The sequence below is a fragment of the Micromys minutus genome, assembly GCF_963924665.1.
Source record: "Micromys minutus genome assembly, chromosome: 8".
Lineage (NCBI taxonomy): Eukaryota > Metazoa > Chordata > Mammalia > Rodentia > Muridae > Micromys > Micromys minutus.
The window spans coordinates 22003535-22017660 of record NC_137977.1 but is presented as its reverse complement, the minus strand read 5'-3'; the positions used below and the strand labels follow the sequence as shown (position 1 = coordinate 22017660).

Below are 14126 nucleotides of genomic sequence, written 5' to 3'. Positions count from 1 at the left end.
GCTTGGAGATTTTTGAATGTATAAATGTGACTTTGTATATAAATATTAAATTACTGTCAACATCTCATAAGTTATCTATAAAGTATCTTTTAATGCCAACATAACTAAGTTTTTTTCCCCCCCAAATGGATACAGTTAAAGGGCTATGTCATATTAAAAATTAGACTGAGTCTGTTGAACAGGAGAATATAAGACAGGTGTATCAATTTGGATGAAACATTTACACATCTGTTACTAAGTTTTTTTTTGTTTCTCTTTTTCAAACAAGGTTTCTCTGTGCAGCCCTGGCTATTTCTGGAACTTGAGATTTCTGTAGACCAGGCTGGCCTTGAACTCAAAGATTTGCCTTCCTCTGCCTCCTGAGTGATAGGATTAAAGGTTAAAGGTATATGCCACTATGCCTGGCTAAGTTGTTATTATTTACACCAACTGCTGCCCTCTTCCACAGGGTACTGTTAGATTAGCTATTAATAGTTAGGTGGTGTTATTCCAGTCTTCCTCTGATCTGTTAACCTTCAACTGTGGTGGAGGAAAGACTTGCCTCCTGTCCTGTTACCATAGCCTGCATTTAGGGTATGTATGTGCTTCTCTCAGAGACCACAGTAAAGTGACTTTCATATGTTCATATATGTGTTTGCATTTTGGAGACAGGTGTCCCCATATTTTGGAAGAATCATGACAGTTGATTGGTATATAGGTTTATTTTGAAGATTTAAAAAAATATTATGTGTATGTATGAGTTTATATGTACCATGTGGGGATCAGAGGGCATTGGATCCGCTGGAGTTAAAGTTGTTTGTGAATCACCCAGTGTGGGTGCTGGGAACTGAATTCAGGACCTACGCAATAGCACTTTATGCTTTAACCACTGAGCTACCTCTCCAGCTCCTGAAGATTTTAAAATAACTGACCAAAATAGCCATTAAATCTGAAATGAAAACTGTTGATAGACATGAAAACTGGTGGCAGGAGTGCTTGTTTTTAGGCACCATGCTATCGACATACATTTATAAAAATAAACGTTGCAGATTTAATCTAACTTAGCAAGAGGAAAAAAAAGATATTTTTATGAGGATGTGTTTTCTTTAATAAGTATGTTATTGATAAACATTGATGGAATATAGGACGCTGAACTGGAAGTGTCCCCTGGTACTCTGGAGAGCCTGGTTACAGCAATTGCAAGGCTCCTCATACAGAACCAACTTCTGTACCATCTTCTGTCAAGTGGAGTTCATGATCATATACATTGGCTTTGAGGCAGAGAGGAGCTGCCTCTAATCTCAGCATCCAGGAAACTGAGGCAGGCAGGCAGGCTGCCAGTTTGAGGTCAGCTGGATTACATGATAGTCCTGTCTCAAGACAAATAATGACCTGTACCCCCAACCTCAAATAAGTAAAGATTTCTGAGTCATTTGCTTTGAAATGTGAACTCATGTAGTCCAGGCTGACCCCAGACTCTTGCATAGCCTAGGGATTATCTTGAACTCGAATTACCGCTTTCATCTCCTACATGCCAGGATTACAGACTTGTGCTGCCACATCCATTGCATGTCATGATCCATATTCGATTGTTTCAGAGGCCTGATCTGATTTTTAAAAAATCTTATTAGGGTTGTTGCTGCTGCTGCTGCTACTACTAATGCCAGTGATGGTAACATAAAGTGTTCAAAACCTGTGGCTGGTACTACTGCAGATAATGAAGTCATGCAGCAAGATTTTGTATTTGAGGATCAGAAAAATAATGAGGTAAGAAATTCTAGAAGTATCATTCTAATTCTTTCAGAAGTTAAAGTTACAATTGAGCAATTTTGCTGACATATTCGTCTCTGTTATAAATCCCTAAGAATATATACATTCACTGTAGAATTTAGAAATCATGTTAGGTAGAAAGGTAAGTTTAAAGCACCTTACTATATTTTTACTATTTTTAATCTTTTGCGTGTGTTTGTGTGACAGTGTGATTTTATGCATGCCATGGTGCGTGTGTGGAGGTCCGAGGACAGCCTTTGGTGATAATCGCTGCATTCAGCCTTGTCCGAGATAGAATGGATTGCTCTGCTGCTTCATACACCAGGCTATTTGGACCAGGAGCTTCTGAGGACCCATGTGTCCTCCAGGGCCCATTTTGCTATAGACACCGGGGTTGCAGCTTTTCCTGCTGCACTTATGTGGGTTCAGGACTTAATGTGGGTTCAGGACTTAACGTGTGTGGCAAGCACTTGTACCCAGTTACATCGTCCTCTGTCCCAAGTGCTTTAGACAGGGTCTTACCGTATAGCTCTGTCTGGCATGGAGCTCTCTATGTAGACCAGGTCACCTTCTTCTGCTTCCCAAATACAGGGATTAAAGGTGTGTGCCACTATGACCAGCGTCCAACATATTTCCCCTTTTTTTCCTTCACAGTTCTTAGTTGAAATAGACCCTGTAACAAAAGACAGATTTAAATAAAAAGATTTTTTTTTTGTTACCTTCATATGTGTATGGCTGTTTTGCATGTACCACATGTATGGTTAGTGGAATCCCAGAGGCCAAAAGGAGAGGCATTATGTCTCTTGGGACTCGAGTTAACAATTGTGAGTTGCCATGTGGGATCTGGGGATTCAGCCTCTGCCCTCTGAGAGAGTAGCCAGTGCTCTTAACTGCTACACCACGTCTCTAGCTCCTCCCCTCTTGTTTCTTTTTAAAAGATAAATAACTCTGGCTGGCCTAGAACTAACAGTGATCAGCTTGTCTTTATCTTCTGAATGCTGGGATTAAAGAAGTGAGCCTCCAGGCCTGGCAACAGAAGACACATTAAAGAGGAGGAAAATAAGCTTTATAAACAATACCTCAAGTACAGGTGTGTCTTAGTTAGGGTTTTATTGCTGTGAACAGACACCATGACCAAGGCAAGTCTTATAAATAACAACATTTAATTGAGGCTGGCTTACAGGTTCAGAGGTTCAGTTCAGTATCATCAAGACAAGAGCATGGCAGCATCCAGGCAGGCATGGTGCAGGAGGAGCTGAGGGTTCTATATCTTCATCCAAAGGAAGCCAGGAACAGACTAAGCATCCTCAGGCAGCTAGAAGGAGTGTCTCCAAGCCCACCCCAGGGTGACACACTTCCTCCAACAAGGCCACACCTTCTAATAGTGCCACTCCCTGGGCCAAGCATATGCAAACCATCATAAGGTGGGGATTGGAATAAACAGTAAATCTCTAAAGGGTGGCTTAACTACCACCAATATCCAGAAATGAAGGTTAGGTATGTAGGAAATGACCAGGAAAAGTGTATGTTAGCACAGAGTGATAGAAATCCTCGTGACATAGACATCTCTCTCTTCCTGATAGGGAGTTGTCTGTAGAACTGAGGATACCGTATTATTGAATGTCCTGATACAGAAAGGGTGATGTGTTATTTTCTAAAATAATCAGCTTAATGTCCAAGAGGTGTAAATGGTACGGCATGTTCAGAGTGCTACCTTACAGATCTTTTGCTATAACAGAAAACCTGAGCTGAGCTCTTGGTAGTACTGCTTCAGCTCTTGTTATTATTCTTTAAAAAGAAATAAAGTGCAAGTGTAGAAGCTGGGTTGTACATCAGTGTGCAACTCTTGCCTGGATGAGAGCTCCTGGACCACTCCTAGGACTGAAAGAGAAACAAAGTACAAAAATGGTATCCAAGTCATTTTGTCTTTTAGTATGCACTGCCATGCTTTGAATATTTTTTACTTTTGTGTATAGGAATTGGCCTCAGTTACAAAATAATCCTCTTTATTAGTGCTGGGAGTATAAGCATGAACTGCCACAAGGGTGTGTTTGTCTGTATTTGTGTGTTGATGTTTATTATTGCCCACAGAAGAGACCTTAAATCTTCCTGGAGTGAGTGGAATAGATATTGTGAGCTGCTTTTTACTTAGCTATAGCAAGCAGGTAAGAGTGATTGATACTCAGTACAAGATCAAGATGAGGAGAAATAAATGAAGGGCTGTAGAATCCTTTCCTGATCTTCTGTGCCAGACAAACCATTTTACTTGTTCCATTGCTGGTTCTCAGGTTGTCCGTTGCTCTTCCTAAATTTATCAGTTCATGTGCATTTATTGCCAAATCATTCCCACCAGGATGGTAAAACATTTGCTTGGTGCTCCTGGAGGCCAGAAGAGGGCACTGAATCTCTTGGAGTTACAGATGGTTGTGAGCTGCCCTGTGTGTGCTAGAAATTGAATTCTGGTCTTTTGGAAGAGTAGCTGGTGCTCTTAACCATTGAGTAATCCCTCCAGTCTAGGATAAGGCATCTTAAACTTCTCACTCCTGTAGCTGTGAATTAGTTAAATCACTTTGGCTCCTACTGGGTCTCACTGTACCTGCCCAAGAGCTCTCTGGATTCTCAAATGTCTCTCCTCCCCCCCACCCCCTTCAATTGAAACCTAGCTGAGGTCAGGGACCCTCAGGTCTGGAAGTTTTAGCAGCAGAATTAGGACAGAGCATTAGAATCAATTCCCAACACTTGCTCTGTCTGTGTGCAGGAACACAAGCCCTTTCTGTTCATAGTTTAGCTACATCTTGGTACATCTGCATGTCTTTGTAATACAGTTGCCTGAGGAGTTCTGTTTTCTCTTTTCACTTTTGAGACAGGGTTTCTCTGTGTAGCTTTGACTGTCTTTGACTTTCCTCTGCAAACCAGGCTGACCTCTAACTCACAGAGATCCACCTGTGATTAAAGCAAGAGGCTCCCCTCCCACCCTTTCTTAAACTCACTCTGGCCTTTTTTCCCCCACCTATATTCCTTCCTCAGTCAGCACAGATATGTACTGCACATCTTTTAGTTTGCCTGATAGCAACATGCATTCACTGGTGTAATTGTCCCTACTCTCCATTTAGCTCTCAGAATATCTCATTGTTGATACTGCTTTCTTCCCTTCCACATTAGTGTCAAGCCTCTTTGCTTTTCAGTTTTTGGATCTTTGAAATTTGAGCAGTCCAGGGCTCTGTTACCAGATTTTCTGTTTTTACTTCCTTAATGGTCTGGTCTCATTTACTGTAGTACCTTAGATATCATGTGTGTGTTATTGATTCCCAGATTTGAATCTTCGCTCTGTTAAATTTAGACATGTAGCATAGCTTTTAAAAAAAACTATGTATTTGGAGTAGAGAGATGGCAGAAGATGTACGTTTGGTTCCCAGCACTTCCTTGATAGCTAACAATTGTTTGTAATTCTGGTTCCAGTGCCCTCTTTTAGTCCAAGGAATCTGACAGCCCCTACAAGGAGTCTGGCCTTGACAGACCTAACATGAGTGTGGGTGCACATATATACATACAGGCAAACATTCATACACATAAAGAAGTTAAAACCTTTACAGTTTTTACTCATTTACATATATGTGTATATGCCAAAGTGGGTATGAGGAGCCAGAAGTTGTCTTCTTACTATGAGGGTTTTGGGATTGAACACAGGTTGTTGGGCTTGGTGGCACTCGTTTATAGTATAGAATATAGTTGGTGCTGCTAAGAGCAGAAGTGAGTACTGTTGTCTTATAGGAGAGGAAAGAATCTCTGACCAAAGAGAAAATGATTTTGAACTTACCTTCTGTGGCGTTTGCTAGGGATTTCTGGCAGACACAGAATGAAAGGGAGTAAGGACTGCAGGGAAGTGGTGGCTGTCAATGAGCATACCTAGCTGCAAACTTTAAGTTGACTATTGGAGAATGCTTGTAGGAGGCAGGGTCTAGAATACTAGCTGAACAAGTCTAGGGGTTTGGGTTTGTCTGTTAGTTTCTTTTTTAGTAGAAGAAAAAAAAAAAAAAGAAAACTTTTAAGAAAAGCTAATGAATGTAACCAAATCTGTATTTCAAGAAGAAAACTGTTACAGTAGGTCCACAGAAACTAAATAGGAAGGCAGGGGAAGGACAATAATCGGGACTTTTGTACCACATTTGAAATAATGTGGCAGGGAGGGAGAGAAAGGAGAGAATTTCAAATGTGAGAATGATTAAGACACAGTTGTAAACTTCGGGGAGAGAGGTGATAAGAGGTTTGTGTGTCTGAGCTCTGAGTGTGAGGGAGATGTCCTTGTCATCAGGCAGGGTGATATTGAGCATCTATCATGTATATTTGGTGTACTCCTTGATGACATGTCTATTTCCCATTTTTGAACTGGGTTGTTTTCCTAATTTTGTGTGTGTGTGTCTGTGTGTGTGTGTGTGTTGCTAAAGATAGAGCCAGGACTACCTGCATGCTAGAAAAGCACTAGAGGGCTAGTTACTGCTGTATTTTGAATTGTTTCCATATTTTAGATAACATCTTAGATTTATATAAATCCATATTTTTAATAGGCTACTGATACTATAGTAAATATTTAGGATTTTTGTTTGATCAAAAGAAATCAGTTTCTATTGACTTGAGTATATGTGTTTAAACATGTTTATGTGAGCACGTATGACATATGTATACACACATTGTGTAGGCCAAAGGTCAACTTCAGGTGCCTTTTTTTCAGGTTCATTGAACTCACCGGTCCATATATCTGTATGGCAAGGACTTTACCAACTGAACTGTCTTACCAGCTCTTTGTAGATTTTTAATAGGTATAAGTTATTTGGTAAATTGGGATTGAAATTATGTTTAAATAGCTTGTTAGGATTCATGTCAAAATACCTAACTTGTTATTGATTAGATTCCCATAAAAATCATGATCTTCTGAGTTCTTTAATTGATGATGTTCCCTTAAAGTTAGAATTATTTATATTTACAAACACTGAGAACTTGTTAGAATATAGTTACCTCATTTCCAAAAAGAAGGCCAAAGTGTTAGGTAACTGCCAGCTAAGAGGAAGAGCTGGCTGTCATTTGACTTACATTTTTATGGGATTTTCATCCGGTTTTGTTTGTTTGAAACAATCTCTCCATGTATTCCCTGCCGGGCATTGAACTCACAAAGATCCTGCCACTGCCTTGAGAGTGCCCGGATTAAGAGTGCACCTAGTTGGGCTTTATCAGTTTGATCACAGTTATTTCAATAGAAGAGATTGGGCTCTCCTAACTGCAGTTTTCAAAGGCTTTTTATTAAGGAAGTGAAATTGTACAGAATGAAATTGGGGGAATTTAGGATATTCAAAAGAGTTAACCAGCCAGAATACTTAAGTAGAAATAGGTAGGTGGAGATGGGAAAGTGTAGATAAGCAAGGTGGAAGCACTAATTATGGATGGTTAGGTAGAGAATAGAGCAATGCCTGGAAATGCTCTCACGCTTTAATTAGCTCTTGGCTGGTGGCCTAGTTTTTGTTGGTGTGATGAAAACACCGACTATTCAAACATAGAAGATAAAACTTTTAGGTCTGCGTATAAAGTTTAATAGTAGAGTGCTAGCTTAGAATGCACAGAGCCCTTTGTTTATCCCCAGCACTACAAAAACTCTACTTTGGTATAGCTGTAATTCTAGCCCTTAGGGGGTGGAAGCAGGAGAATAAAAAAGTCTTTCTTGGCTGTGTAGTCAGATCTAGGCTAGCCTAGGATACATGAAACTGTCTCAGAAACAAAAGAACGGCTACAGAGTGTGGTAGCACACACATATAACCCCAGAACTTGAGAGGCTGGGGCAATGGGGATTGCCATGAATATGAAACTAGCCTGGGCTATACACTGAGTCCTAGAATAGCCTGGACCAGAGTAAGACCTTTTCTCAAAAGCAATCGGGGCTGGTGAGATGAGAGCTCAGTGGTTATAGCACTTAAGCCTTTGCAGAGGACTGAGGGTCGGTAGGAGCACACACACAGTCAAATCTCCATAAAACTTGTACTCTAGGAGTCTGATGCTATCCAGCCTGCAAGAGCAGCAGGCACAAATGCACGCTCGTGGGTGCACAGGTAGACATATTTTTAAATTAGTGTGCCTGTGTGTGTGTGCGTGTGTGTACATGCCTCAGCATACTTGTGGAGGTCATAGAACAAGCATGGAGACTTGAGTTTTAATCTTCAACATCTTTAAAAAAAAACAAAAAAAACAAAAAACCACCAGAGACTTGGTTTTCTCTTACAGTGAAGGTAGTTGGGATTGTCTACAAGTGCCTTAATGGCCGTCTTACCATCCCTATGTAAGTTTCTTTTAAAGAGGAGAAAGTTGGTTTATGATTAGAGAGATAGGAAAGCCTTTCTGCTTCAGGTGCTTCTCCTTATGCTCTCTAGCTGGAGTGAATTGAGGCCCAGAGTGCCTTAAGTTCCCTGTGGAGGACTGATGAAAGGCCCGTGGGAAGGGAAGGAGGACAATAACTTCACAGGAAAAAGAGCAAGCGCTTATTTCCCATGTGTAATTTCTTTCTTTTTTTTTTTTCAAGACAGATCTCATAGTTCTCAAGTACTAATATTGCAGGCGTGTGCCTTTTGTGCCTCTGCAGATGGTTCTGGACATGAAAATAGTTTTCCCATCATTTCTCTCTGTATGTGCATGTGTACATGCCAGGGCACAGCTTTCGGTGTTCCTGTAGAGCTGGCCAGTGAGCACCAGGGACCCCTTTCTCTCTGCCTCCCAGTGCTGTGTTTGTTTTGTTTTGCTGTTGTAGTCTTTAAGTGAGGGTTTGGAGATCCAAAGTCAGGTCTTCATGCTTGCAGGGCAAGCACTTTACCCACTCTTCTTTCCAGCCCTTATTGTTCTTTTGTATTGCTTCCAATTGTCTTTTCATTTTTTATTCCGTAGTTGAAAAGCATATTTAAAAGTTGGGCATGGTAGCTCATAAATAATCTCAGGGTGGTGCTGAGGCAGGAACATCACAACTAGCTTGGCCTAGGTTACAAAGCGAGATTGATTTCAGTTTGGAGAATATAACCATACCTCTCTCCAACTAAATAACTTAGTGTTGGTGTGGAGATTTGAATGCAAGTGGTGCTCATAGGCCCATATGTTTGAATAGTTGGTCCTCACTGGGTGGAACTAACCATTTAGGAAGGATTAGGAGGTGTGGCCTTGTTGGAAGATGTGCCACTGGGCTAGATTGCCCACACCACTCGCAGTTAGTTCTCTGCCTCCTACTTGTGGATCAGCTAGCTGTTAAGCTCTCAGCTGCTGCCACAGCACCATGCCTGCCTGCCGCCATGTTCTTATTCTGATGGTCGTGGTGTTTTATCACAGCAGTAGAAAAGTAATTAAGATGTCTGGGGTGTGGCTATTGGCAGAGTACTTGCCTCGCTTTGAAAGATCCCAGATTCCATTCTCCAACACCCTTCACTCTCCCCACCTCCACAGAATCAAAATAAAACAGTTGCACAGAGATAGGCATGGTGCACATACCTGTCGTTATAGCACTCTCGAAATAGGGGCATCTCTAGCTGGAGGCTAATGTAGGTTAGACCTTGTTTTAGTTACTTCAAAGTAAAAGTATAGATGACAGATGATAGTTTGTTTTTATAATGCAGGTTTCTAGATTTTCTGATGATAATCATACTTCTCCTCACAAGGCAAGGTTTCTCTGTGAACCCTGGCTGTTCTGGAACTCATTATATAGACCAGGCTAGCCTCACACTCAAAGAGATCTGCCTGCTTCTGCCTCCCCAGTGGTGGTATAATATGCCACTATGTCCAGCAGATTCTATTTTTAAATTCTGTCTTAAAAACTAAGGCATATGAAATACTGAATTTTTTCCACATGTGCCTAGTGGTGGGAGAGGACAGAGCTAACTGGTTTGAGAGGTGCAGGACAGCTCCAGGTGGGAGGAGCAGGACCTTTATTTGTGTGGATGCTCCTGTGGCCTGTGCAGTGGTGTCACTGTGGTAACAAAGGCAGGCCTGGAGCTTTTCTTCCTTCTGGTACTGTCTGGTTGGGGTGGGGTCGTCCTTTCTGTCTGCTGTGGAATCTGGGCTTCTGAGGCTTGCCGTGGCTGCTATTCTCTTTCATGTTAGATTTGCGTTTGCTTCCCCGCCCTGCTGAGAACTTCCTAACAGGTAGACTCCTAGCTTGTTCTGATTCTTCAGGCTTTGGTCTAATATATAGAAACTTTGAGAATGTATATCTACATTCTTAATAACGTTTGATTTTTAGATCATTGTTTCTCACACCGAGTTTATCTCTTAAAAATCAAAACTTACAGAAAATCTTAGATTTTTTTTTGTTTATATGGGTATATCAGTGTTTATCAACATAGAAGTAAAATTAATTTAAAAATAATTTATAAAAATTTATTCATAATTGTTTTTCATATATTTTTGTTTTGTGTATGGGTGTTTTGCTCGCTGCCTGCCTGCCTGCCTGCCTGCCTGATTATTTATGTACTACATGTGTAAAGTTTACTTGGAGGCCAACAGAGAATGTCAGATCCCCTGGAGATGGAGTTACAGATGTGCCATATGGATGCTGGGGATTGAACCCTGGCCCTTTCTTTGCAAGAGCACAAGAGCTTCTAACCACTGAGCCACCTTTTTAGCCCCCTGTTCATGATCATATTACTGGTATTGTTTTCTGCTCTGTCCTGTCTTTCCTTACTTCCTCTTTGAAGCACTTCCACTTTGTTGTCTAGTTTACCTTTAGTCTGTTCCCAGCTTAGAGTCCCATGTTTGGCTGGAGCCTTCTTCCCGAGTTTGTATGAGTTGCACATGTGTGTATGCATGCGGAGGTCAAAGGTTGATATTAAGTCTCCTCCTCATTACTGTCTGCCTTATTTTTTGAGACAGAGTATCTCACTGACCCTGAAGCCTGGCACTTTGGTAGATTTAGAAGCCAGTAAGCCCCATAGATCCTCTTGTCTCAGCCTCCCTAGTGCTGGGATTGCAGGCCTGCACTGCTGGGCCTGGCTGCTTCTGGTCTTCATGCTTGCTGAGATGCGTTCTGTTGGCTAAGCTCTTCCCCTAGATACCACTTTTTTTTTTTTTTTTTTTTTTTTTTTGAAAGTAGCTGTTCTCAAAAGTTTTTAATTTGTTGGGTTGTATTGATTTATGTTTGTAAAGATAATGCCTGCTTATAGGACAGGTGGAGGAGTCTCATATTTTTGTATATAGTACACTGCTGTAGATTTGATTGGATGAAGAATAGCAAACAATTCAGCCTTGTGGAGATAGGAAGTTGGAAATGTAGCTTCTAAAGAGACTTAGAGGGACCAGTGGATAGAAGTGCATGCCACACAGACCTGTCAGTCCCTGGAACCCAGAGAAAGGAGAGAACCAGTTCCTGAGATATGTCCTCTGATTTTTACACTTGTACATTGGCATGTATCCACATGCAAAAAGAGTGAGTTCCAGAATAGCCAAGGCTATACAAAAAACCTCTAACTTGGTTAAAAAAAAAAAAAAAATTCTCTCCTTTAAAAATCACAGTTCTGAACTATGGGTATGGTTCAGTGGTTAGAGCAACTGCCTAACATAGGAAAGGCTCTGGCCTGGGTACATTTAAAATAACAACTTTCCAGGAGGGGTTTGGGGAGGGCACTTGAGCCTCAGAAGCACAGGACAATCTACTTTTTATTAATACTCCTCTGACAAGAAAACCAACTGGGGTGGCACATGTCTGTAATCTCAGCATTCAGAGGCAGGTAGGCTTAAAGTTTGAGCTCATTCTAAGCTAAGCTACAGACCAGCCTAAGCTATATGAAAGAACAGAATAAAAAGAAGCTCCCAAATATAATGCAATATATAACTTTCTCCCATTTTTTATCTTTAAAATCAACAAAAACTTCAATTTTTATCTTTTGTATTAATTGCTAGTATGTGGCCTTGAACTCACATAATTCTGCCTCCCATGTGCTGTGATTAAAGTTGTGCACTACCACTGCTTGGCCAAAAGAGAATTCTTTTCTTTTTTTAAAGATTCATATGAGTACCCTACAGCTGTCTTCAGACACACCAGAAGAGGGCATCAGATCCCATTATAGATGGTTGTAAGCCACCATGTGGTTGCTGGGATTTGAACTCAGGACCTCTGGAAGGGCAGTCAGTGCTCTAACCACTGAGCCATCTCTCCAGCCCTCAAAAGAGAATTCTAAGGAAAGAGGTTACTAGTGATTATTACTTACAAGAAGAGAGAAAAACCAAAGTCTCTGCAAATGCTATGTCTCAAATTTTGAGGAAGGGTAGACTTTGTATAGAAGAACTGTTGTAATGTCCTAATCTAAATTGGAGTGTTGGGAGCTAATAAACAGTGGGGTATTCTTTTGTCAGTCTGTAGGTGTACTGTTAGAGCCTTGTAGTGACCACGGGGATAGTGAAGATGGCTGTCCTGAGAGGTAAGCTTTTTTTTGTTGTTGTTGCTGACAAACTGTTTTGAGAATTGGAACCTCTTCGCAAAGTTTTGGTTGAAAGCTTTGGGTGAATTGACACAGTTTGGTAAAAAGAAAATTAGGCTTCTTTAGTTTTAATGGTAGATAACAATAAATTAATAGCCACAAATATTTAAGAGCTTTCTAGCCACAGACAAACATTAGTTATGAACATATTTAGAGAGAACACAGCTTTTTTAGAGATAACAAAAACTTTGATTTATAGAACAATTAGAATTTATTGATACTATAAATAGACCCATCAATGAGTTTATTGTCTGGGAACTGTAGCCAGCTAATCAAAAATTCATAAAATATTCGCTTTCATGAATAAAATGTGGATATTTTTTGTCCTTGCTGTCCTGTGTCCAAGGATAACCTTTTTATCTGGTGCTTGTTCACCCCATCCATGTTAACGTGTCTGAGACGGTGAGACCCACCAAATGCCGTGTCTTCTCATATACAGTCCTTTGAGGAAAAGCTTTTGCAGGGTGTTTTGCTCAGTGGATAAAGTTTCTTTTCAGTCACTTGGGTGTTGTTGCCCTTTGCATCATCCTTTCAGAAGCTGCCAAAACATGTGTCTTCATAGTCTTAGCAAATGTGATCCTCAGTAATGAGGGCTCTGATCCTACACTTGCTTTGCTGATAGCCTTGGTCAGGTAATGTCTTGTTAATGCTCTTGTCTTGTGAGTAGAAACCTGTCGTTGGAGGGTAAGTAAATTCTTTGGAGCCATGTCTCTGGAGTGTCCTCATACTCTGAAGGTCCACAGTTTTCCTGCTCACAGCAGTTCCTTGTGCTTCCTTTCAGGAGGCAGGACTGATCTTCTTCCAGCCCAGGGAGTTTTGGAGCTATGGGCTGAAGATATAAGATTAACAGGCATCCCCAGAAAGATGACATCGGGATATGGTAGAACAAATAAGTATCTATTTAGAGAGGACCCAGTCTTTTTGGGAAACTCTTTGCTCTTCAACTCCTGTCTAGGTTAGCAAACTTGTTGTAGATCCAGAGTTCTTTGGCTAGGTGGATTACATTTTGCATGGTTAATACTCAGGCTTTTCAGATTTAGATAGTTATGTCTTTCAGAGTAAGTCTGTGAGGGTGAATCTAACTTACCCTACCATTTGCTTCCAGCCTAAATAAGAGATGTTGCAGAAGTCTGGCGGCAGGGTGCACACCTTCAGACCCAGCACTTGTGAGGCAGGAGTAGTTGGAAAAGAGCGCAGCCTGGTCTAGAAGGACAGCCGGGGTCACGCAGAGAAATCCTGTCTGATTCCCACTGCCCCCTCTGCTCTCCTTCCCCACCAAAAAGAAGGCTTTGAGCCTTTCAGGGATTTTAGTTTATTTCTCAGGCTACTGAGGGTAGGATACTTCTATATAAAGAGGTAACTTCTTATGTTTTCCAAGTGCTCACCACTTTTATGACCACTTAAAGAGACAGTTAGGTTTATGTATTTTAAATCTGTTTGAGGAGAATTTCCCATCATGGGCATCAGTAACACTTGCTTTGTTTTCTGGCCAAAGTGATAGAGACTGTGTGTGACAACTCACAACATGATTCATATGTAGGGGTTCATTTTTCTGGGGAGCTACAGGTGTATTACGTTTTCCTTTTTTTCTTTCTTTCTTTATTAATGTAACCTTGGATTGCAGTATATGCTGTGATTGTGCTCGGCCTTATAGGACAAACCCAAACTTCTTTAAAAGTCTTTGCATGGATAGAATAAAACCTGTTGGTTAAAACCAATATTTATTTTTATGGATTCTTTTTCTAATATGTATCAGTTCTCACTGGTTGCTGTAATTGTTTTTTAATTTTCCTTTCATATAGATTTTTCTTTGGAAGCTAGTTTATGTGGGGAGGGAGTGGTAGAGAATTACTTAATTTTCTAAGCCTGAAGTGAGTCTGTGGA

General features: G+C 40.8%; 1 protein-coding gene across 1 annotated transcript in view; it reads left to right on the top strand.

The window, feature by feature from the left end:
* FAM13B (family with sequence similarity 13 member B) overlaps nucleotides 1-14126 on the top strand; it is a 61486-nt gene that overhangs the window by 26005 nt on the left and 21355 nt on the right. Inside the window, exons 8-9 of the mRNA XM_080920327.1 lie at nucleotides 1611-1746; nucleotides 12118-12182. Of these exons, the coding sequence (XP_080776453.1) occupies nucleotides 1611-1746; nucleotides 12118-12182 (201 nt within the window). The remainder of the gene's footprint in view (nucleotides 1-1610; nucleotides 1747-12117; nucleotides 12183-14126) is intronic.